The 25,026-nt window shown below is 43.0% G+C and overlaps 1 protein-coding gene across 1 annotated transcript in view; it reads right to left on the reverse strand.

The window, feature by feature from the left end:
• TMTC1 (transmembrane O-mannosyltransferase targeting cadherins 1) overlaps positions 1 to 25,026 on the reverse strand; it is a 139,956-nt gene that overhangs the window by 32,526 nt on the left and 82,404 nt on the right. Inside the window, exons 9-11 of the mRNA XM_061345846.1 lie at positions 24,015 to 24,136; positions 10,103 to 10,267; positions 1,970 to 2,083 (exon numbers count right to left, since the gene is read on the reverse strand). Of these exons, the coding sequence (XP_061201830.1) occupies positions 1,970 to 2,083; positions 10,103 to 10,267; positions 24,015 to 24,136 (401 nt within the window). The remainder of the gene's footprint in view (positions 1 to 1,969; positions 2,084 to 10,102; positions 10,268 to 24,014; positions 24,137 to 25,026) is intronic.

The raw sequence follows: 25,026 nt of genomic DNA on the forward strand, positions 1-25,026 counted from the left end.
CCTAGAGAAGAGCACAGCTGGCTCTGTGTGGCTCCAAGTCCCAACAAGGCTTTCAATATTCTATAAACAATACCATTGGCACAAACCACACTATCTAATAAAGTTGAGGAAACATTAGCAATCAGTTCTCAAGGCAGACTCTTTCACAACTGAAATACTGCAGAGCAGAAGGCAGCATAATAATTATAATAAATGGATGCTGCTGAGTTAAAGAGCAGAATCTTTCATTAGCAAATCGCATTTACACAAGCAGAGGCAATTTTGGTAGGAGCTGTTGCATTCTTTTGTGCTCGCATGTTCTCTGCAGGACTTAACAATTTTCGTTAGCCTTTCTTTTTAATTTGCAACGGGCTTTTCTGGTAAGTTGGAGAAAGTTCAGAGAATAGCTACGGGAACAACTGGAGGACTGCAAAAACTCACACAACACTGAAAATGCCAGCAACTACATCAGTGGGTTGTATCAAGCAGCAGGTAAAGGGAGGAGCTGATCACTATGGAAAACAATAGTGGGATCTTCAGTGTGGCATTTGAACAAACCCAGTGACTAGAAGACGATATTAAACAAATCAGACTAAAAAATACGGAGGACGTTTTCAAGAGCCAAGGTAATTAACCTTCAGTACCTTGGTGGTTGTGCTGGATTTTTCAGTCCTGGAAACATTAAAAGATAGGATAGAGATTTTTCTAAATGACTTCCTAAATGCCCAGCATGGTAAAACAGAACAGGATGCTGCCCAGAAAAGGTAAAAATAGTTTTCACTCGGGTTCAGTCCCTCCTCAGTGACAATGAACTCCTGTCCTGCAAGCTTAGCCTGGGTGGGTTAGGAGCCCTTGGAGAGCCTTTGGTATAACCCTGTCAGCTGGCCAAAAGACAAAACATAGATGTAATTTCTGGAGTTTCCTGCCACACCACGTGTCAGGAAAGAACATGACTTGCACCTCCTGACATGCCCTATAGAGCTGAGCTCTGCCCTTGCTGTCCGTCAGCTGAGCCACTCCTCACCTTGTCTGTCCTTCCCACATATGCTTTTATTCCCAAAGACATCATCTGCACCCTCCATGTTTGCTTTCCCTTGCCAATGTGTCTCTTTGCCTTTTCCCCTGCACTTATACCCCTGAGGGACTTGTCCCTTATGCCAGACCCCCAGGACCAGACAGGAGAGGTCTGGGGAACTGGGGTGACCTGCTTGCTGCACTGAGCACTGCCCAGGCACAGAGAACCCACTGAGGCCCCAGCTGATCTGCACTAACAGCCCCAGCAGGAGGGATGCTGCTCTCAGGGAGTGACCCCATCCACCCACTGTCAGGAGGTTCCTTCGAAGACCTATACCACAGGAGATGTCCTATATCACAGCCCAGCCAAGGCCCAGTTTTACCATGCATCTATGGGCATGGCAATTCACCCTCCTGCTTCAGCAGGAAACACAGTAATGATGTTTATGCTGCTGCTGCACAGGAACATTTTCAGGATCAATTAGTTTAGTGTTCATGCAAAGCTCTGTGGACAGAGGCCTCAATACAAGTAGTAAGTACTGTTATTATTACTGCACTTCAGATGGCTACAGCACTGGCATTTTCCAGGCACACACCATTAACAATTTACTAAGATAAATGGCCCAGGAACCTGAAAATGCATTTAGGACAACTACCTCCTGCTTACCAGCATACATTCAGCTGCGTAAATGACACTTCATTGCTCAAAGTGTAGCTATGGTAACATTTCTATCGCATATATTGAAGTGTGCACAAACACACACACACACACACACACACATGTGGAGCTGGAGGGAAGCCAGGCTATCTTAATGACACACAAACACTGAGCCAGGGAACTTTCCCAGCCTCTGAAAGCCAAGCTGCCCCTGGGAATCAGTGGTGAGGAGCAGGCAGCTCGCCCCATGCCTGGCACAGAAGGGCAGGGATAACAGCACCACACAGCCAGAGCCCCCCAGGCCATCAAGGGACTTACTTGAGAGCAGTTTTGTAATGGTAGATCGCCTCAATGTTACGGCCCTGGTCTTTGAGGAAATTGGCGTAGTTGTAGTGCACCTTGGCATTGTGGGGCAGGGTCTTCACTCCTGAGCTGCAAAGAGGAACAGAAGCAGGACAGTGTTAGTGATCCAGTTACCCCACTTTCCCCAAGGCCCACCTTCTCCTCATGGTCCCCTTTTCCCACGTGCTCCGAGTGAACATAAATATGTGGCAGGAATCAACCTTATCCTGGCCGCTGTCACTGCAGGCACCTCTAGCACCAACACTGCAACAATCCCGGTGTCCAGATGCTGTCATATTTCAAAATCTGAATTATTAAATTGAAAGACCCTAAAAAAGCCAACATTTAGAGGGAAAGCGTGTAGCACTTTCTATAATACAGCCATAACAGACTCCCTGCTTAAACTTCAGTGTTATGGAGCACCTTATGAAAAATCTTGATTTAAATCTGTCAGCTGCAGGCACCAGAAAGAAGGTAACTTTTCCACGTGCATCAGCCACTAGAGGGGATGCATAGCATACTCTGAGTACTAAGCCAGCACATATGCACTGCTTAGTGCTGAGAGGAGTATAGCCAGGAGGTGAGGGCTAATGGCACTCTTGCCCTTAAGCTGGGACTCTTGTCCTTAGCTGGCAGGGTATACACTGGCATTCTAACACATGACTGAAGACATGTGGCTGCACAGCCACCCCTCCACCTCCACTGCCACATGCAGCTTGGACTCAACATTTGGAATTAATAATGAGGGCACAAAGACAAAAGGAGAAGAGTAAGCATACGCTTATTTACTTAATTAAGCGCACAGAAAGCAAGGTACACCTTTCACAGCTAGAGGAAACACCGTTTCAAGGTTAAAGAGAGAAAAAAATCCGAGGCACCTACGACATGGAAACATTTCCCCTACAAGAAGCCAGAGAAGTGTGTACTCTGTTTAATGGGGGAATCCTTTCCAGTGCATAAATAGGGGCTCTCTGAGGTAATGGTAAATAAGGGTGGATGCATCTGTTCATGTAAAAGCAGACAAAACTCTGGTTTTTGCTCACAAGCAGATTCCTGCCAGCCGCTCTTTTTTCTCCCTCCATCACCTCTGACCCTACTACCTCAGGCAGAAAAAAGACAGGCTTAGGAAATTCTCAAGTGTTGCTTTGCCTTGTCTGTCTCTCCTGTTTAACTTTGGAGGGTATGGAAGTTAATCATAATGATACAGGGCTGCGTACAGCCCCTACCAGTGGGGGAGAGTGCACCTACAGCTGCAGAAACCCTTTGCTGGGGCTTTCACTGTAAAACAGCGCTGAAGAATCCTAGTGGCAAATAGGATATCTTTTTTCCTTATCTGCAGCCAGCGGTATCAAGCGTTGCTAATGCCTGCTTGTGAGAGCTTCCAAAGCTTCACCCACCGCTGCCTTACAGAGTTTAGCACAACATAGCCACGGTTTGCCTACTGAAATTAAAGTACACCTTGCATTTGGCTTCCTAATCATTAGGTATTTCCAAATTACTTACTGGGAGCACTACAGGAATAAGACATTTTGTGACTAATCGCTGAATTAAATCACTTAATTGATGCTATTCTTAAGAGAATGATTTTCTGTATTAGTTTTCACAAAGATATACTGCAGCAGCAGCAAGTAATGTGTGACTGCTATGGCTGTGTTAATTTCCATTGGCCTTGGGAGCTATTAACTACACACTTACAACCTCTGGGCATTACTGGAATATTAATTTTTATACAGAGAGCTTTCATTACATCAGTGCCAGAGACATGGACAGGCACTCAAAACTGCTGCTCTCTGAGCTACATGCAATGAGTTGCTGGCTCTGCTACAAGCCTCTGCTGAAACAAAACAAACAGTAAGGAGTACAGTACATATGCACAAGTACTTCAGTTCTAATGAGATATGGTTTTAACAGTAAGATGCATATGTTTAAATATTTTCACTCTGGACTGTTTCCCTTTGAATAGAATTTATTATTAATCCTGCTGGTCCCTTCTATTAAAACATCACTAATCAAGCTCCCTTCATCAGCATGCTTCCGCTGGAGGTGGGGGTGACATAGGACAGGCAGAAATCAGTTTGGATTCTCACTTGGGCTTTCTTCTGCATCATACTGCTCGCACCCCCTGACCTATTTATTCTCCTTGCACAGGCAGGGAGGGGGGAGTTTCATTTTGCAAAGGCACAGAACAATATCGGACGGAGGCTGCTTGGAGTCTCTGTGCTGTGGGAGGTAGTAGCAAACACAGCACTGGACATGGAGGGGTTTTGTAGGAGAATTTAGGCAAACACTCATGTTAATTGATCCTTGGGCCAGCCAAGAACACTGTTTGCTCATTGACAGAGGAAACAATAATGTCCATAATGAAAGCCAAGCAGGAAAGGGTGGAGTATAAATAACAAGGCAGAACACAATGTTTTTCCATTTCTGCTTCCCAGAAGCACCCAGTCTCTTACAATTTCAGTCTAATTTTCCAATGTGCTTTTCCAAACTCCCATTTCTCTCTTCTCCAGCCCGGCCCACATGTGCCTTCTGAAAACCTATGGCACCAATCTGGCTCCAGCCAGAAACAAGATCACTGAGATTAGACGTCACTCCTACAGAGGATTTCCTTCCCTTTTGACTTCTACGAGAGCAGTAAGCGACATAAATGGAAAATAAACAATAGGCAAACCCTTTTACGCAACACTTCCTCTCCATGGAAAGTCAAAACCCTACTAGCTGTAAATCAGGGACATAAAATACCAGTGGTATTTTCCAACTTCAAATATCAGCATCAACCAAATCTCAGTTCAGTTGGGAAAAGTCTTCTGTGATCCTTTCCACTGTTTTTCTAAGTGTATGTTCTGCTCTGCAAAGTGCCTGGGGTGCAGGTCAGAAGAGGCTTTACCTGTTTTCTGTGACTTCCATATGAAAAGTGCTCTGTTTACAGGGAAACAGGGCCATTCCCACCTCAGCAGAGCCCTGGGGGATAGAGGGAATCTCCTCTGCTTTGGGAATCATTATCACCAGTGAAGATTCTCTACAGCAAATTATTCTCTGAACGACACAACCTACCGCTTTCCTTGGTCTCCTCCCCTTGTATTGATTTCACAGATATCACTGTTGGGCCACATTAAACTGCTCTATAGATGATGCACAAAACACAGTAGGAGTTGCTCTCCCCAGCTGAGCCAGCTTTCCAAATTAACAAAATAAGACAGCAGTAAATGCCACCTTTGAGGATGGGTTGTTTTTTTTGCAGATTACTGAAGTCAGCAGACCTGGCTTAGGAGGGAAAACTGCTGACTAAGAAAGTGCCACTTTCATACAGTTCCTTTGCCAGTTACAACTGTGTTTCCAGGCACTGTCTGTCACAAACGTGGGCAGTACATGCAGATGCTTTCCAGGAGCAACAGGAAACATGGCAGCTTGACAAGCCTTGAAAAGGTTGGTACAGCGGATGCAGAGGTTAGCCCACAGCCCTCACCTCCCTCTCCTTGGCTTCAGAAATTAACACTGACCGCAGCTGAAGCCTATGGAGCCTGACCTCCTGGCCTGTACATTCTGTCTATAGGGTAGTTCCTTAAATAATTAACAAATAAGCCCTCCCTGCCCACCTGCCAATACAGGAAAACAAACTGCCTGGGGCCTCTAGAGATCTATTGAAATGATACATATTTGAGCATTTCTGTGCTCTCTGTGTATTTGAGCTCTCTCTAGAGCTGAGCAATTCTTATAATTGTGGTTCATTTGCTTCTCATTTAGTCCTTGCACATATGTTTGTGCACTTATGTGGACATGCAGCGTTCCCTCAGACAGCATCATCCTCCCACACTTTCAGCCATGACATGGCAGGATTTCTGCATCCAGAAAACTTGGCTCCTGGGCTGGAGACTGAAAGCCAGGATGGCCCAGAGATGGCAACAGTGCTGCAGCACGATGTCAAAGTGGGATAAGCCTGGAGAATGAGACAAAATGGGGTACAAGCACAAAACTGATAACATGCTAGGTATACAGTCATCGCCTGGATCAGCGCAGAGAAAGCCTGTACAACAAAACAGATCTCGGCCAAGGTAATAGTGACAGATCGACCAGAAGAAACACATCCAAGCAAATGGAGGAATGGAAAGTAGGGAAAAAAGTAAGAGGTGAGAAAAGCAGTAATTAATTAAAGCAGGAACTGGAAAAAGAAGAATGAAGAACTAGGAATGGGAGTAAAGAATCTCTCGGCACATGCTTCTTAAAATATTCAACACACGCAGAGACTACCAAGTAGGTTGATTTATGTCTCCTTTTCCACATCTATAGATTTGCTCTGTTTCATTATTATTTTCCCTCATACTTCTTTACTGTTCCTTATCTCCTCCTCCTGTGCTGTCCTTTCTAATTTATTGCTGTTTCACATGTCTCCATCCACTCCACTGTTCTCTCCTCATCAGCCTATATATAGCTGCCTCCTGCCCAAAGAGATCTCCCACTCCGGGATGACATTATCTTCTTGCTATACTATTCTTCTTTTGCATTTTCTTCCCATCAATAAGAAGTGTCCTAAAGACTCAAGAGAGATGTACAACACCTAAGATCTTAAAGGGACAACAAAAAGACCAATATGGTTAAACAGCATAGTAAAGAAGGCTACGAGAAATGAAAAACATCCTTTAAAAAGTGAGCATCACAGCTACAGAAGGAAAAAGGAAAAGAGTATAAACTTCAGCAAGTTAAACATAAACCATAATTAGGCAGACCAAAAGAGATTTAAGGAAAAACTTGCTAAAGCCATCAAAGCTGATAACGGAATACATCAGATATAGGAAACCTGCCAAAGATCCCCTAAGGCAAATAGATGATGGAGGTCTCAAAGTAGTGCTTGAAAAAGAAAAAGCCATGGCAGAAATGCTAAATGGATTCTCTGCACCAGTGCTAACTACAGTGGTACTGAAGAGGTTGCCACGTGGGAGCTTTTCCCTACAGGGTCAAGTCCAAAGCCCTATCTCAAACTGAAGTGGCAGTAAAAGAGGCTTTAAAACAAATCAACACCAAGAACAGCTATAAATCCATTGGGCCTGGTAGTATGCATGCAAAGGAAATCAAATGTGAAACTGCTGTTAGCTGCAGTATGTAGCCTGCCATTTATACAAGGCCAGCACTAGAGAAATAGGAGGTGATGAACATGACTTCATTTGGCTCTAGGGGAGGGATCTGGGGAGCAACAGAGCAGCAAGCCTTGATTTCCACTCCAGGTAATCTGGGGAGATCCATAATGAAGACTGGTTCTAGCAAAGCTCTGGATAACTACAATCCAGCAGAGAAGAACTGATCTTGTTTTTTTTTGCAGAAAGAAGTTGGTTGGGCAGACCTGTTGTTCTTTGATAGACTCAACAGCTACGTGGTATGGAAACTAGGGAAAGCTTTTATGAAAGTCCAGAAATATCCCAGTCAGGATGAATCACACACATCAATGTTGTGCACTTAAATATTCAAAAAGGCTTTTGATGTAATCTCTCACTAAAGACTTCAAATTTCTTAAAGGCATCACAGAGTAGGAGGGAAGGTCCTCTCCTTCATCAACACCTAGATGAAAGACAGCAAGGAAAGAGTGAGCAGTTTTTACAACTGGAGAAGACTGCAAGTAGGGTTGCCAAGAGACATGCAGTGGCACCTAAGCTGTGTTCACATACAACTTGAAAAGGAAGCAAACAGGGAGACGACACATTTGCTGGAGACACTGATGTGAATAACACTGCAGCAATTAAAGCTAACTACATATTGTTGCGGAAGGATCTCATGGTATTGAAGGCTGGGCAAGAAGATGGCAGATGAAATGCAACTCTGGTAGAGGAACAAGGGAACAAGTATCAGAGTGTATATGCAAACACTAAATCTGCACAAATTTGCACACAGATTCATGTCTATAAATCAGGCACTTCCACTCACGATTGTTACCTTGGAGTTCCGTGGACAGTGCTGTAAAAGTATCACCCATTGCTTATAAGAAGTGACAAAAGGCACATGGAAGATCAGGAATTCATAGGAGAAGAGAACTAAAACCAGAAAGAGCCCTATGCTGCTGTGCTGTACATATATCTTGAAAGGGGATTCTGGTTTCCTTCCCAAAGGGACAGATTAGAGTTTGAAAGCATCCAGCAAAGACTAACAAGCAGGAACAGAAATGCAGAACAGCTTCCATATGAGTAGAGTTCAAAATCAGAAGACTCCAGCCTTGGGGGACATGGGGATAAAGGCTGAGGGGTACAAGTGCTGAGCTGATTGTTACTCACTACTCATTCAGCACTTCAGAACTAGGGGACACCAGACAAGATGATCAGGCAGAAGGCTGACAGAAGGGAAATCTTAGTGTGCACATTGTGTAATTTAACAACAGGGCCGAGCGCACAGGATGCTGTAGAACCCAAAACTATAAATAGATTTGAAAAAGCAGTCAGACACATTAATGGAAGAAAATCCATCAGTGGTTGTTAAAAGCAAAAATAGCAAGTAACTCCTGATTCAGGAAGTCTTTAAACTGCAGATTACTGCAAGCTGGAAAAGGACTGGAAAGAAGCATTACTGCTGCTGGCCCTGTTCTTACACTGTTTTTCTAGGCATCCACTGCTGATTCGTCTCAGGAGAAGGATTTGACAGGAGGTGACCCAGCAGGAGCACACCTATGTTCTTGCCTTCTCCTCCAAAGCCCAAGGAAGATCCCACTCCTGGAACTGTTTCTAAAAGTCATGAGCTGAAGAGCAAGTTAGCTCAACCTAAGTCACTGAGCCCTGCATACTATCCTGCACAACACCAAATCCCTGCCTTGAGGCAAGGTGTATTAGCTCCAGCTCAGTGCTGCATTGAAGCAGTGGCATGGTTTCTGAATATGAGCTGGATTGTACATGGCCACCCTGTTTTGAACAGAGGTAGGATGAACAGAAGTCCATCTATGTCCAACTAGGCACATATAATCTTTTTCTTCTCTTCTGTGACAGACCCCCTAGCACCCCATATCATCCTGGGAGTGCTCCTTGTGGGAGGAGATGTCTTCCTGCCACCTGCTCCAGTTTGACTTCAGCGTTCCTAAGCAGGGGTGACCGTAACTGTACACAATGTGATACCAGAGGATGCCTGCAACTGAGCATATGGAATTGCCATCTTCCCACCCCCCTTTCAACAACAAAGTCATCCAACTTGGAAAGCCTGACGCTTTTCCTCTGGCCAGCCACTGCTAGCCAGAAGGGTTTGGGCTGGAGGTGTGCTTCACAGAGATCAATGCACGAGCCCAGACCGGTCACCATGGCTGCTATTGTTTGAACAGCAAACAGCCTTTCAGGGAGACGGGTGATGAATCACGTCCGAGTGAAGAAACCTCTATCCCAGATTTATTTTCTCTTAAATCCCACTAACGGGGCTCCAACCACTTCCTGAAGAACAAAGGGCACACATAAAAAATAATTTCATACTCTTTAGAGCTGTATAAATTAAACTTTGCTCTGGCCAGTAAGTCAGAGAGTAAAGTTAAGCAACCCATGTGCAGATCACCTGCACTTCCACGATTACTTCACAATTAGACAACTGCTGAAAGCCGCTGGAGGCAAATGCAATATATTTGCCAGCAAAACACAAAATGAAACAGTCTGCTTCAGTGCAAAAAAATACATAAATGAGGGTGTAAAGAGAGCTGTTTGGCAAAGAGTAATCAAATAAAATAAAATATGGTACATTAAGTTGGGCAAATCATGGCATTTCATTTTTTGTCATTGAGAGCATCACTAAAGAAAATTCAGTTTATTCCACAGCATTACTATGGTGTTCTGGAGGATCACAACAAATTTTTGCTATGTCTTCAAAAGGAAAAGTGTTACATTATTGGTAATTCCAGAGAACTGAAGTTATGTAAAAGCAGCATGTCCTAAAAATGTGATTGCCACAACCAGGGTCTGTGCATAAGCATGTAAAGTGCTGACACCAGTTTTTGCATAGTTGCCAGAAAAGAAAAAGTAACTGTTACTTTATAATAATAAAAATGTTAATCACAACAATGCATCAATAGCAGGACTCATGCTAAAGAAAACTATTCAATGTAACAAACTTATTTTAAACAATACAAGAATGCAATTACTCTCCCGTGGTCACTCGTACCTGAAAAGGGATTCTCGTGACAGCCAGATTTCGTTCTGTTTCACGGTCTTCCAAGAGAAGAGCAGCAGCAGTAGAGCAAAAAGGGTCAGAACAGTAATTCTCCATTTATTTAACCATGTAGACAGCTTTCTTAGACCGTGGACAAAAAGGATGCAGTACCCCATACTGGGAAAAAAAAAAACAAACAAACAACAAAAGGAAAACGCACCACAAGTTATATTCTGATTTATATGCAAGACCACGCGTTATTGCATTTATTACACAATTAGAGGGTTTTTTGGACTAATTGTATTTTCTGGGCTAACAAATTCCAATTCAAAAAGCAGTTTTCCTCAAGACACTGCACAATTTCCAAATTAATCTAAATGATAGACCCGGATGCCAGAAGTACAGTAGCACACATAATACCACCCAGCATAATGGTAGCTTACATCAGCCCGCAGAAGGCAGCTGCTTTTCTGAACAGCAAGCTAAGAAAGCATCATGTAATAACAGTAATACTGAGCACTACTGGGGTAGCACAGAAGTGAAAAACATTTTTAACACTGGGAAGTCTCCAAACAACCCCAGCAGTAGCCGCTATTAATTCTAGTTTACAAATTGTGAAGTTGTGGTGGGAAAACAAGTGTTGTAGCCGATGCCACAGCAGGAGAGGGTGGAAAAGGCTGCATCAAAGATGGGAGTCCCTGCCTGAGTCTTGCACATCTACATCAGATCCAGTCCATCCCTTCTAGTGCCCAGTCCAGAACAGCTGAGATGCATTAGCAGAGCTTCCTCACTGCCCTTCCATAAAATCACACATGGTCTTCTCCAGCACCCAGGCTCCCAGAACTTTCATGAATCTCCATACACAGCTACTGAGGCATTTTCTGCAAAGTGAATTGCATTTTGAACAGAGGTCTTATTCCTGTATAACTTCAAATCAATTCAGTAATTATTGACCCTAATTGAAGCTTTATGTTAATTCTTCCAGTGATGCCTCTCTGAGCTGGAAATGGGGTGCTTTCGGTTGCTGTACTTAAGTATGCCATTAATTCTATTTGGCACTTTTAAAAGGGAATTTCAATTCTTATTGCTTGAGGAATTTCAGTAGGTTATTTGTAACTCAGTTACTTAGCCCCTGGTTTAAACTTAAGAGCTATCTTAGTCCAGAAAACTCCTCCCACAAAGAAAAAAAGAAGCAGAAGGACATGGAGTAACAGCTGGGGACCACCAGTACCCAGAACAAAAAAGCAGCCCTCCCCAGACACTGGCACACCTTGAACCCCCAGCTGAATCCCTACACTTGAATGTAGGCAGGCTGGAGGCAGACAGCTCATCACACCTGCCTGCACTCTGGATGGAGATCTACAGGCTTTCCTGGTCTGTACCAAGACATGTGAGCAACTTCCCTATGAGACTGATATGAGGTAAGAAAAACTAGAACACAATTTCCCTGTCAGAGGTGACCTTGCAAGTAAGCACATGGTATGGTGAAAGTCAGTCTGGATATCAGCAAAAGAAAAACATCCCATCTTCAAGGAGCTGTGAGTGTGCTTCCCAGCACAGTTTCTCTGGGCATACTGCTGTTGCTGGGCTTCCTGAGGATGGAGAGGGACAAGAATTCTCACTTTTACTGAGGAATAAAGGGACTCTGTTGTATAAGCTGACAGGGAGCAGGCAGCGGTGCCATCTCTGGCATAGTACAGGTGCCATATAAGTCACAGAAAAGTACAGACATAAGGGGCAAACCCAGAGACATCAGATCTAGAAAGCATTCAAGACTTCTTTCTTCGCTGTTGTTTTAGAGTTCTCCTGTTTTTCAGAGGCGAGTGTCAATCTGGTTGGGTTTTTTATTTAACTATGCTCACGTTTTGCTGCAACACATTTCTTATGGCACTTGAACTGGGTTTTTTTTCATTAATTCTTTGCACACATATGTTTATTGCACCTATATTAACTGCAAGCAGACATTCAGATCCACAAACCGAGACGCTGGTGCCAAACAATACAGCCTGTATAGCTATTGAACTCTATTTTATAAAACCTTTGAAAAGCTAATCTCAGTAATAAGCCCTCCCTTTGCAATAAGAAATGCCTCAAAAACGTGCAAATAGTTTTCACTCTCTTATTTTGCCTTTCAGCAATTTTATCCCTCCTTTGGAATTAATTATCTGTCATAAATATTAATTGCTTTAGCACAAGGCCGTTTTCAAAGGAATTTCCCTAGACCTTCACAGCTTCAGGAACAAGCCTTTTCTAACAGAGTTGTGAATACATCCAGAAAACAAAAAATGCAAACGTCAATGTCTTGGTATTTATGTCAAACCCTGCCCCGGCGGTTGGGAATGTCTGCCTCAGCAGCAGCACTCAGTCTGCTTGGCCAGGGCACAGCCAGCATCGCATTAGGGGCTTCCGGGGGTTGCTCTCCAGTATCTGCAGTGCCTTGCCACAAGTCACAGAAAGAGACGCTGGGTGCTGCAGAGAATTAAGGGTTCATTTCAGCCTGCAGCTCCCATCCCAGCTGCACTGGCAATGACACTGCAGCAGTGCCCAGCTCTGCACGGCAATTTCCATCAGAGGCTCCCAAAGCACCCAAAAAAGTTGTGAATGCTCCATCCCTGGCGTTGTTCAAGGCCAGGATTGACAGAGCCTTGGGTGACATGGTTTAGTGTGAGGTGTCCCTGCCCATGGCAGGGGGTTGGAACTAGGTGATCTTAAGGTCCTTTCCAACCCTAACTATCCTGTGATTCTAAGATAGAGATAATTGTGACAGCATTAGGACTGAGTTGTACTTGTGCTATAATTATAGCCTAACTGACCTATAGTCCATGTACCTGCACTATAAAATGCATAGGAGCCCAAAAGACAGGAAAAGAAGGAAAAGGATCAGGAAGCATGAAGCCGGTCAGAACTTTTATTTTCAGAACCTGGTAAATTTGACTTAAAACTTCAGACCATTTCCTGCCAGGGATCATCAAGGACAGGGTGGGGAGGACACACCCGCATTATCTTTCAGGGACATTTCAGTGCAGATGTCAGGTGGAGCTGCACCTTTTTGCATGGCCTTTTTTATAACATGGTCATTGCAAGGGCATTCCCTGGTCAAGGGTGAATGTTACATTCCCGGCTGCAGGTCTTTTTCAGGCCAAGGACTCCCAGAAGCACAAAGCACTCTTGTTCTCTGCTGCCAGGAAAGCATGTGTGTTTGTGATTTCATGCCACAAATTGTTTGCAAAACAACAACTCCCTGCAACATCCCCAAAGCTATTATCCTTGGTAATTTCTGCATCTCACTTTACATTTCTGCCTTCAGGCCAAATAATTATGGCGAAATCAGGGCAAATCCAGACCTCTCCTCCAGATCCAGCTCTAAACAAACCAAAAAAAGCACCCATACCAATGTATAAAACGCCTGTAAAAAAAGCACAATTACTATTGTTTCCTAGTCCCAAAATCACATAATCCCTCATACTTTACAACACACTTGTTTCACACTAGACTCATCAGTCTCAGTACAGAAACTAGCTTTAGCAGAGAGAACATGAAGTTTTGAACCAGTAAATCACCAATCTTGCTTAGATGGAGTTAGATGCTTAGATGCTGGTGCAGCAGCAACATGACTGACAGACACCAGACCTGGAGAGCCCCTCCACAATGCTTCAGCCCCGAGATACAAGTTCATCCCATTTCCCTTGATCCCAACCTCATCAGGCTTCACATAAGCCATTTGAAGCTGCCCTGAGTTTTAGGAGTCAGCAGCACCCCGACAGTGGTACCCATGGTGGAAAGAGTCTACACAGCTGAGACTGCACTTATCTGATTAACTTGCCGGGTGACTCTAAGGCATTTCCTATGTGGTGATCCTGTTATCACCTACAAACGCAGAGAACATTTCAAATGCACTCGCTTTTCTTCTGAAAGTGGTGGGGGAACTCGAATCCATATCAAACGTTAGCACTGCCTAACACACATTCAACAGAAAGAAAATTTAAACTGTCTCAGAAGGACCTTTCATCAAGACCTATTTGCCACTTGAAAATCTTAGTCTTAAGCACTGCATTCCAGACATCACCATAGCTATCTGCATATGCATCCAGGCAGTACGGTTGTAGGTTCAGGGTTTGTTTGGGTTTTTTGTTAACTCTAGCATTTCCTAGGAAGGGGAGGGGACCATTTCTACTGAAGGGCTTTTCTCTTGGCATTGTAATGCCTGTAATGCAAGCACTTTTCTGAAATACTCTGTAGTGAAAACAAAACAATGGGAAACAAGCAAAATCCCCAACCCCTATTATTATTTTTAAGTCAGTTTTCCACTGCATGACTGTGAAACTGCTAAGCTTTCTCTTTTTAACTTTCTGTAGAATAAGCAACAGCCTGCTACAGCAACTGCTCCCCACTATGAAAAGTCTATGCCAGCTTGGTCCCTCAGGTCAGATGCAAAGCAGCACCAGAGGAACAGCCTGACAGGTTAACACAGTTTTTCCATGGGCTCACAATGAGCACATTATTATGGGAGAACCTGTGGCTTCAGCAATTCAATGATGCTGCAGGAGAGCTTGGCAAATGGACTAACAAGCCAACAGTTTCATGATTGCTTGCATTTCAGACTCCTGTGGTACTAAAGTGGTACCTTAGGCATGTCCTGAATTGCAGTGAGGGCAGGGCTGCACTGGGCAGGCAAAACCCTCTGTGCCTTTGCCATGTATTTCTGGCAGATCACACACAGGGAACTGTGCAATAATAGATTTTTGTCCACAATTTCCATGGTTTGTTAATATCATTCCACCTGCAAGGAAGCATAGTGAGAGCAGGCACAGGCAGATGGGAATGAGGTGGCACACAGACCCCATTTCCCATGGTGCGCTACATGTATTGCCCACTTAAAACAAGAGCCAAACCAGCAGACACTTAGTATTTGCAGACACTTCTTGGATAACCAGATCACAAATTCAATCTTTCCGTTGGCCATTGGCCTTGGGCCCTTTCCCAAGGCAAGGTGTTACTGACAATGCTTACACACAGCTTCTCTCCCCCTCTATGGATCAGGTTTCTCAGTCAGGAACCACTTGGCTGCATTTGGTTCTTGGCAATGGCATCTAATCAAAGACACATGTGGTTAGTGCCACAGCCCAAGATTATTAGGATGCTCTGCTACAGCAATCTGCCAGCACAGGAAACCATCTTACCTCTATCAGTTCTTGAAAACTGAGGTATGTTCCAATCACACATCTTACTGCATTTTCTGAGTTGTGACTTTGCACAGCACAGGTTTCCACTCACAGAGGAGCCTGTGGGCAGAGTAGGCTAAGTGCTGCCGTTCAGAGGCACCACACATGAGGGAGCCAGCCCTGACACCAGCGCTGCAGCCGCAGTCTTTTCTAACTCACCCAGGCAAAGCTGGAATCTCAGTGGAAGAATGCAGAGAAGATGGCTTCCTCACACCTTTTAATGGTTATTTTGGGGATGTTAAATCTTGTGAAGTAGTTTGTTTGGTTTTAGAAAAACTGATTTAATCTCAACTACATGCATGTAGTAAATCCACTGATTTCACCAAAGCAGTTACTCCAGATTTCTGAGCTCAGCCTAGATAAGAATCTAGATGCATGCATACACATACATATCAGAAAAACAGTTCCCCATAAGCAGCCTGTCAAAGCATGGAAGAAATACTGCCCTGTTTAGCGGCTGCTAATGCAACAAAAGGGATTATCCCAAAACGATACTGAGACCAGAAAATGCACTTGGCTTTGACATTTCACTCTGGAGGCTCTTTCTGGACTGCAAACCGCCTTCTTGATTTCCAGCTCTTATTTAAGATTACTCCCTTTCCCGCCATAAAAACTAACCCCTGCTTTCAAGCTGAAGCAAGTTTAACCCTTGTGTGTGCGACTTCAGCTAAATTCATACTCTGCTGTTGCCCTTCCAAGAGTGTGGAGCACAGCCTTGAGAAAGACGATGTCCGCTGCCAGGTCCAAACACTGAACACAAATATTTGTCTCGGATCTATTAGTCCTCCACAAGCTTCCTAGCCCCAGTCCCACACATATGTTACCTGGCACAACATGCTTTTCATGCTTCCAGTCCGAACCACTCCAGCTCTGCAGCCTGAGCTGAAGAAACACACTGAGAGGAAGAGCTAAAGCCAGCTGAAATGCAGCTTGCAGGCAGGGCTGTTGCTTCAGGGGAAAAAAGCAGTTCACCCCTGTTAAACTTATCAGCTCTGCTCACACTGCTCTAATGGGGAGTAATTGATTGCGAAAAGCATGCCTGGCATGCCCTGTGGGCTGCTGCTGCTGCCTTACTGCACAGCAGTCAGATGAGGAAAGGAGAGTGGGCAAGCAGGGATGGCCAGGGTGGATCCTTCTGCCCCAAAAAGCACTCTAAGGTGCAGAGCTGCAGCGATGAGCAGTGCTGGCAGTGTAGCAAACATGCTGTTTCATGAAAAAGGTCAAGTTTTCCAAGGCTGGAGCCAATTCAGGAAAGAATAAAATCTGGACTTTAAAAAAAAAGGTTCTCATCTGGAAAAAAGGTGTATTTGTATGTGCATGCTAGCCTGCACTGGGGTCATCCAGAAAAGCCAGATACTCAGAAATCAGGGTACCTCCCTGTGACTCAGATCCCATGGATTCAAACCACCTTGCAAGGTAAAGCTGAGAGTTGGGGATGCACTGAGTGAGTGCGTGTGTAGGGCTCCAAGTTTGGTGCTCCCCAAGTTCTCCACTCATCAAAGCCTAAGCGTTGATCTGGAATAAACACTCCACTGGTTCAAATATGTTTGGGAAATTGAGAAGTTGACTTGGTACTGCCAAGCTAACTGCTGGATCAAGATGTTCTCTCACAGCTGGTACAAGGCCTAAATTCAGCAAGTTACAGTCTGGCTAATTTGACAGGAATGTAAGCGTGAGGAGAGATAAGGTCTGGATCAAACTTCAGCCACCAAGTGATCCAGCAGCCTGTAGATCTGCACTAGCAATCCTGGAAAAATGTTGGTGTGTGGCACATGGACCTCGGTGTCCCAACTCTCAGATAAATATCTCCCCCAGAGAGGCAGCTGTGGGTTACATGCATCCAACAGTCTATTTCTGTTGTTCTTTTGACCATAAACTCCATCTTAAGTTGGAGAAGTCTTTTGTTTCCAACCTTTTCATCTGAAGTTTCACTACAGTTTCAGCACACCTTGGCAGAGAGTTTTGGGTTAACTAAAATGTCATATTTTCCATGGGAAAATGTATCAAAACTTTCTCAAGCAGTTTGGAGTATGAGTGAAAAACCTGTTGGAACATTCGCGGTTTTGGACTGAATGTCCAAAGGCAAGGAGGATGTGGGATGTGTCTCTGTCACACTCAGACAACCAGCAAGATTCACCATGCATCTCTGGTTCTTCACTGGTGCTGAAGTCTGGGGACAAAGGGAACAGTGTTGCTTAAATTGTCTATCTTCCAGTAATGGCAACATGGAATTAGCATCTTTTTTCTTGGTTACTAGATGTTTTGAAAGACTTCAGGACCACCTCCAGCATCTAATGGCTAGTATATAAAATAAATCCTATTGGGAAAAAACAAGCCTCACAGCTCAGAAATATCAGTGTGACAGGCAAGGAACTGGCAGTGTACTTACTACTGAGTGTGCTGAATGTGTCAAATTTTCACCAGAATTAAGAGGCCTTTTCCTGGAATAAGGTCTGCAATTCATAAGCACAAAGACATAGAGAGCCATAAACACTGGCAGAATACATCTAATGCGGAAAGATACTTATGAGTTAGTGTTAGACTTTGCCCTTGGCTCTGAATTAAAACCTATGCATGTCTATTTTAAAGACACTTAGACATAACTGGCTAAGTCATCAAAATGATTTACCTGCACAAGCAATGGGGTCTTCTAGCCAGAACATGCCATAATTGGAGAAAATGCAGGAAGTTTTATTTTCCTTATTAGAGAGAAAATATGGACTAGAAATGAATGATTTCGCTAACCTTTGAAAGGCTATTTAACATTTGGACACATTTCCCTTCCCTTCCTTCCAATAAGTCACGTGATTAAAAAAAAACCCTACTTCATTAATGTTGAAGTCCAAGATTTTGTTTCCAACAGATTCCTATCTGAAAAATTTACAGGTAATACATAAACTTTTCATGGTTTTGGTTACTATATGCATTATGGATAGAAAACATTTTATAAATGAGAAATCTGATAAGATTCCATGGGGATTCCACAGAAGTTCCCCTAAATATTATATACTTTACCGTGGAAGGGTCTGTATGCTACAGTTTTAATTAAAATACTGTAATAATTTCTGGAATTCTATAGTAGGGACATCATTTCCCATTCAATTCCATCACAAGTCTCAAAAGCCACCATGTAAGAAACTGTTTTCTATTAAATTTCACAAGGCATTTTCTTAAGGGCACCATATAACCTTGTAAATAAGAATTTCTCTTTAAACCAACATGACCAAGTAGATTATTTCCACAAGATGACATGAACTTAGCTTATTACTATTTTCAAAAGCAATATCCTTACATCTCTGCATTATTTTCAAAAGCAGAATAAATGAGTTTGAAGGCTTTCCTTTAATCTATCACAAGGAAACCAAAATCTTTCCAGTATAGGCATTAATGCTCATACTTTGCAGATATTCAGCTTTTCCTTGAATAGGCTGTACACAGCCAAAACACAACATGTTTCTCAAAAGCATGTTTTAAATTTAGCTAAAATAATGCAAGACTGCAGTCTGGACCAAATGCACCATAAACTAACCTTTTTCAGCTTATCAGCATCATTTCAGCTTTTATTCCTAGGTCTTTACTGACTTTTGTCAAAATACATGACACTAGCATTTCAGCATTTCTTGCCTGCATTTACGGAGGACGGCTGCATTGATTTCTGCTTAAAGTCTTAAACAGGGGTGGGCGAGCCTTCAAAAATAGGAGCTCAAGTTTGGATACGCATCTGGAAGGTAGCTGCTTGCAGTGTTTAACCTTCCTACAAGCAGTTAATTCTCATTAATTGATGTGAACTCTCCCTGTCACCTTCCAAAAGGCAGAGTGGAATTATTGAACAGATAAGAAAGCAGAACCAGAGCTGCTTGCCTCAACCGAAGTCCCCATCTCCTCTCCTCCAGACATGAAGCATTTTGCAGACTGAAGCTTGAGCAAACGCCCTGAAGTAGGGACAGGCATCCCTCATGGTAAAGAGGGACCAGGCTGGGGCTGGCACCTGGCCCACTGCCATCACATAATGCCCTCCCAGTCCTCTCCCGGTGCCCCCAGTTACAGGAAATATAATCCAGTTTGTTCCTTCTGAATGTGGCCCTCACAAGAATAGCAGCAATAGAGTAAGGCATTGAAATCATGCTTGGTTTAAGTAAATGGAACAGGTGTAACTCAGAGTCCATATCCAAATCCCAAATCAATTGTGGGTTTATAACTTGAAAGCAGGCAAAAAGCTTAATTATGCTCCCGAACTGAGATCAGGGAGCAGATAAATTGGCTCCATGGAGTCAATGGGACTTTCACCGCTTGACTTCGCTGGGGTCAGGGTTTGACTCCAATTGAAAAGAGGAGCTTCTTCTGTAACTCAGATGATCCCTTACAGGATCTGATCTAATCCTGAAGGAATTCTGAAAGGCAAACAGGAATTCAGCTCCCAGTGAACTCGTAGCTTCAAATAATGTTAAAGAAATAGGTGGCAAAGGAAACTGAAAACACACCATCATCCCATTATAAAACTGGTCTTCAAGAAAATTAAAGTGGAAAGAGTATCACACTCCCAGAAAAAAGAAGCACCAGTTAATTCCCATCCTCAAGTGGCTGTCCTATAAGCAAACGGACTTTGCTCAGAGATATTCAGGTCTGCAAAAATTACAGACAGTTCCACTACCTACCAGTTTTGGATGGGTTTGTTCTCCAAACGTTAATAACGTATGGAATTACGCTAATTGGAACAAATGCATCGGCACAAAAACCCAAAAACATGCTCTATGCAAATGCAAAATTCATATAGTGCCTGCTTTGCTATGGCACAGGGAAAGCTTTAACATGTGTTTAGCTCCTGAAAAGTGCAAGCATTTTTTTCTAGATGCTGGCTTTCTCGCAGATTTTGAGATGGATGCTGAAGCAAATGGCATCCTGTATATAGCAGTTATCTTCTAATATTGACAATTAGGGTTGCAGCACCAACTCTTGATAGAGTGAGGAGATGGTAAAAGAAAAAAAAAAAAGAAAGAAAAGAAAATGAGAGCAACCCGTAATTGCCTGTGCTAGGAAAGAGTAGCTGCAGCCCACTCATTGCCCAAAAAATGGTGCAGGTACCTCTGACTTGCCTACTGCTTTCAGCAAATTGGAAATATGCCATGTAGCAGTGTTTGGGTTGATTTGTTGGTTCATATAAGGTTGTGAAAACAGCTGAAGTTGTCCAGCTGCAATAGAGCAGACCTGCCAAGAGCCACTGCTATCAGGGTAGCGGTAAAAGATGGGGAAGATGTAGAAATAGCTCTGATTGATAAGAAAGATCCATGAGGTGAGAACAACCTCAACTCTGCTGGTGTGTCAGTAGGGCAGGCAGCACCTGGATGGTCAAGGAGTTTGCATTACATCTCCAGTTTCTGCACGGTGAAGGGCAACACAGAGGACAAGCTAGTGCTAAGTACAGACAAATGCTCACAGCTCAGAGTACCTGCATGTACATAGCTGTTCCCGATTTTCAAAGAATCAGGCTGTCTGTGGTGTTCTGAGCACATTAGCAGATAGGCAGCAAGCGTTAGTATATCTATGTTTTGAAGAGAGGAAAAACATTTAGTGATTTAAGTCTTTCACTGATCCAGCTATTTATTGGGATGTCTCTTTGGAAAACTGTGGTCTAGAGAGTTGTATCCTGGCTAACACTTCCAAGATATGTATTCCATCCCCTTAGCCCTCCTGAAAACAAGTTTTCCCCTCTTAAGGATAAGAGAACAACAACGAAATGAAAATTAGAAATTGAAATACAAATAGTTTTCCTTTTAATTTTTTCAGGCTAAAGTAATGCTATTGTTAAAAAATCCTGATTTTAACAAATAAGTGCTTGCAAGCCCCAAATAAAAACTAAATACAAGAAATATTTTCTCCAAATATTTGTGGTTTGCTAAAGCAAATTAAAGAAAACATTCAACCATTCTGACTTAGCTTATATCCCTCTCCCCTGAGGCACAGCTTGCAGACAGAAGAGGAATTGTTCCAAATACTCATCAATCCCCAGAAGGCATGGCCCAGCCATATAATTAGACATCACGCAAAAGGCTTATTCCCTCTTCCTTTCTATTTACATAAATCCTTGGGTCCTTACTTAACTTAGATTGAAAAGAAAATGCTTGACATTTTGCCCAGGTAACTACCGTGCAACACCAAATTAGGGCTTCAGGCTGTGACACGCATATACAACTGTCACATCCATAAATACTAATAAAAAGCTATTACTTGAAACAGAGATAGAAAAGCACCTTCCAGCATAAGCCCAAAACCATAGATCACTGAGTTCTTTCCACCTAATTGAGGTGAACAACCACCTCTGGCGTGCTGAATTTTAGGGAAGGAATAGTAAAGAATAAGAAAATCCCTTTTCAAGATGTAAGAAGAAAACTGCTAAAGGCTGTTCTAAATAAAGTGCTTCCTAAAGCCATCGTTATTAAACTGCCATGCTCCCAAGGTGGGGGAGGAATAAACAAACAAACAGAAACCAAACAAACCCCCCACAGATTATTTTTGTTCTTCCATAGTCATGAACGCTCACAGAAGCTCCCCTCACCACTCATGTCATTTTGCACTCACAGGATGCAAGAGAGCTCATTTCTTGGTAACTCATAGCCAAGAGCTCAGCTCCCCCGAGATGCTTGTGCTGGAAACTAAACTGCCCACCATTCCCATAAACTGCCAGAGTTTGCCTTCCCTTTTCATGCCAGCTGCCTGCCAGCCTGGGGTAGGAGCAAAAACCAAATATTGCAAAGCAGGACATGAGTGATCTGAGCAAAGTATGAGATACAAGGGGATTCTGACACAGACTTGCTCCAGAGGTATCACTGAATCTATCATCTACCTCAGTTTTCCTGCCTGGTTTTTTAACCAACAGGATCTATGAATTGCCTACTTCATAGGTCATATATTTGCAAAGCCCTCAGGGAGATGAAAAGCATTATACAAACTATATGCACACATGTTAACGCTGATTAATTTTCTCTGCACAAACATATCCTTTTTTCTTCTTCATTGCCCCTCCTCTCATTATATCAGCAGTCTCATCTGGAGGAGGACGAGGAACTGCTGACGGCTGAAGTATTTTCTGCGGTTCTTTTGAGATTCAGAAATGCAACCACTCAACACAGCCCTGCATTCAGCTGACTGTTTCCTTAATAGCTTTGCGCTTTCATGTGTTTCCTCATTTTCTGTTACATGAATTTAAAGCAATCTGATTTCCAAGTTAATTTGAAATGATGCAGGATCCATTAGTTGAGGGTATCATTTGCAAAATAACACCAAGGAACAACTTTCACTCACTATACTTTCAGGGGTACTCCCAGCAAACAAAAGCAATGCTAGTGATGTGAATGAAATCTGCAGGATTTGACCCAAAACCCATATCAGTATATAGCAGAGCACAGAGATCCAGCCTAATTTCATGAGAAGCTTGTAATAAATACAACAGCTCCCACACAGCCTGAGTTTTACACCAATAAGTAGCCCTTTTGTGATAGTGCTTATACAAATGATGATCAGAATATGCACAGGGCTTTGCAAAAGACCATCTGTAAGCATTTTTCTTAGGATTTTTGGATCCATGTTTTCTGAGGAATACGATTTAAACATTTTGTGCGATAAAACTATTGTTTCAGTTATCACAAAGCAATCCAGAGTGAAATTGAAGACTTGTGCTTTTTCAACAGCTCCACAACGGCAGTTCCCACTAGAGATAACAGATGTTGACCTTCTGCACCCATGGACAGAATTAGGCTTTCTGACTTGCAGCATCCAAGAGCAACCATTTATACTCATAGCTGGAACAAACTGCACCAGCACAGGTTGCCCAGAGAGGTTATGGGGTTTCTCTCCTTTGAGATATTCAAAAGCTGTCTGTACACAGTCCCAGGCAACTGGCTGTAGGTGGCCCTGTTTGAGCAAAGGGTTTGGACCAGATGACCTCCAGAGGTCCTTTCCAACCTCAACCATCCTGTGATTCTGTGAAATGGGCAAGGTCTGGTGCACCTTGGATGAACATCCTCTTACTGCCACCTCAGCCTCTGGTCTGGGTACCTTGGACATGTCAGAAGTAAGGACACCAAATTGTCCTTGAGTAAATGTAATCGGAAGCACCCAGACTGCTGAAGTGATAACTGTTAGCAACTGGAAGCTGAGAGGCAGAGGCTGAGGGATGGAGAAGTGGCTGGCTTTTCTTCATCCTTTTCAACAGCTGTAAGTCCTGCCCTCTTAGATGTGTATGCAGTCAATAGCTTACAGGTAGGAGGTCATGCGCCTATTTTCACAACTGATGCCAACACCCTTTTAAGACAGCAAGTCACCTTTGTTTGTACTGACCACCTAATGTAGTAGGAAAGCTGAGCAATACCACAATAAAATGTGACAGATTAACTTTTCAGCTCCTTTCCTTAAGGTAAAGACATTAAACAATGTAAGTTGATAATACGACTAAGAAAGAGAGTCTTGGAGGTCTATCTTCAAAAACAACAGCTAATCTGTATTCAGCTGTTTCAGGCACAGCAAAAAAACCTGCTCTCAACCTACTATAAAATGTCTCATGCTATCACACCAAAACTGAAAGGCAGAGAGCACACTGAGTAGCAATATAATGTTTGAAGTATTGTAAAAGGAAAGAAGCAATCATGCCTGCTTTTACAAAATGGGATGGTGGTCTCATTAGAAAGGAATTCAATTGCAATAGTTACCTCGGCATGTAAAGGACTCGCTCTGCCACCACAAATCCCACCCTGAAGAAGAGGTTGCTGGCTGGGATGAATGGGAAAACCAGGAACAACAAGCCAACCAAAACTTCTTTGTGTTCCAGTTTCTGCAATAACACAAAATTAAACAAATATCAACTAAACAAATCCAACTTAATTCACCACTAACTTTCCCCTTTCCTTGTGAGTTTCTTATATATGAAAAAGGCAATTTAGCTTAATATTTGATATGATTTGCATTTAAAATAAATTATTTCAAGATGCTATTCTTCTATGTAAGCACACTGTTTGTGCTTCTCATATGTCCAGAAAGTGCACAAACACTAACCACAGTGCGTATTACTATCCTTGGTATCTTTTCCAAGGTCAGCCCTATTGTATGCAGCTCTCTTAAGATAGCATAAGTAACACTTAAAATATATCCCATGATCTTTAAGACCCCTTCCAACCCTAACCATTCTATGATTCTAAAATGGGTAATACATGAGTTTAGAATAGCGTATGTATACATTAGCATGTCTACCACACTCTGGCTGTATATAAACACACAAACGCATATTGCACACACAGACTGCTGTGTTCAATCCTGAATGTTTATTAACTGAGAAAAAGCTGTTCAATCAGTCACATTTTGTGTAAAGAAAACTAACCCCAAATGGCGTACCAATGCAGTCATTTTATCCATTTGGAGACAATATCTAAACTTGAAATGATACTTTCACACACGAGGCCTCCATACTCATACAGAGTTGGAAATTTGAAACACGCTAGATGCTAAAATTAACATCTTTCACTTGAGCTCAGTTAATGCCCTTCACTTGAGCTCACTTTAATGTTGGCTTGCTCTTTGAGGAGAAATTGAATTGCCACATGCACTTCAAATCAACTGTGATCTGCACGGCCAACACAAGCCTCTCAGGATGCCATTAGGAGCAGCCGCTGTTGCAGCCATAAGGAGACCCAAGCCTCCTTGGGAATGTTAATTTAGCTCCCCCCG

The sequence above is a fragment of the Neopsephotus bourkii genome, unplaced genomic scaffold (genome assembly GCF_033783945.1).
Source record: "Neopsephotus bourkii isolate Nb327-2 ecotype Australia unplaced genomic scaffold, CSIRO-AGI_Nbou_v1 NB_244, whole genome shotgun sequence".
Classification (NCBI taxonomy): Eukaryota; Metazoa; Chordata; class Aves; order Psittaciformes; family Psittacidae; genus Neopsephotus; species Neopsephotus bourkii.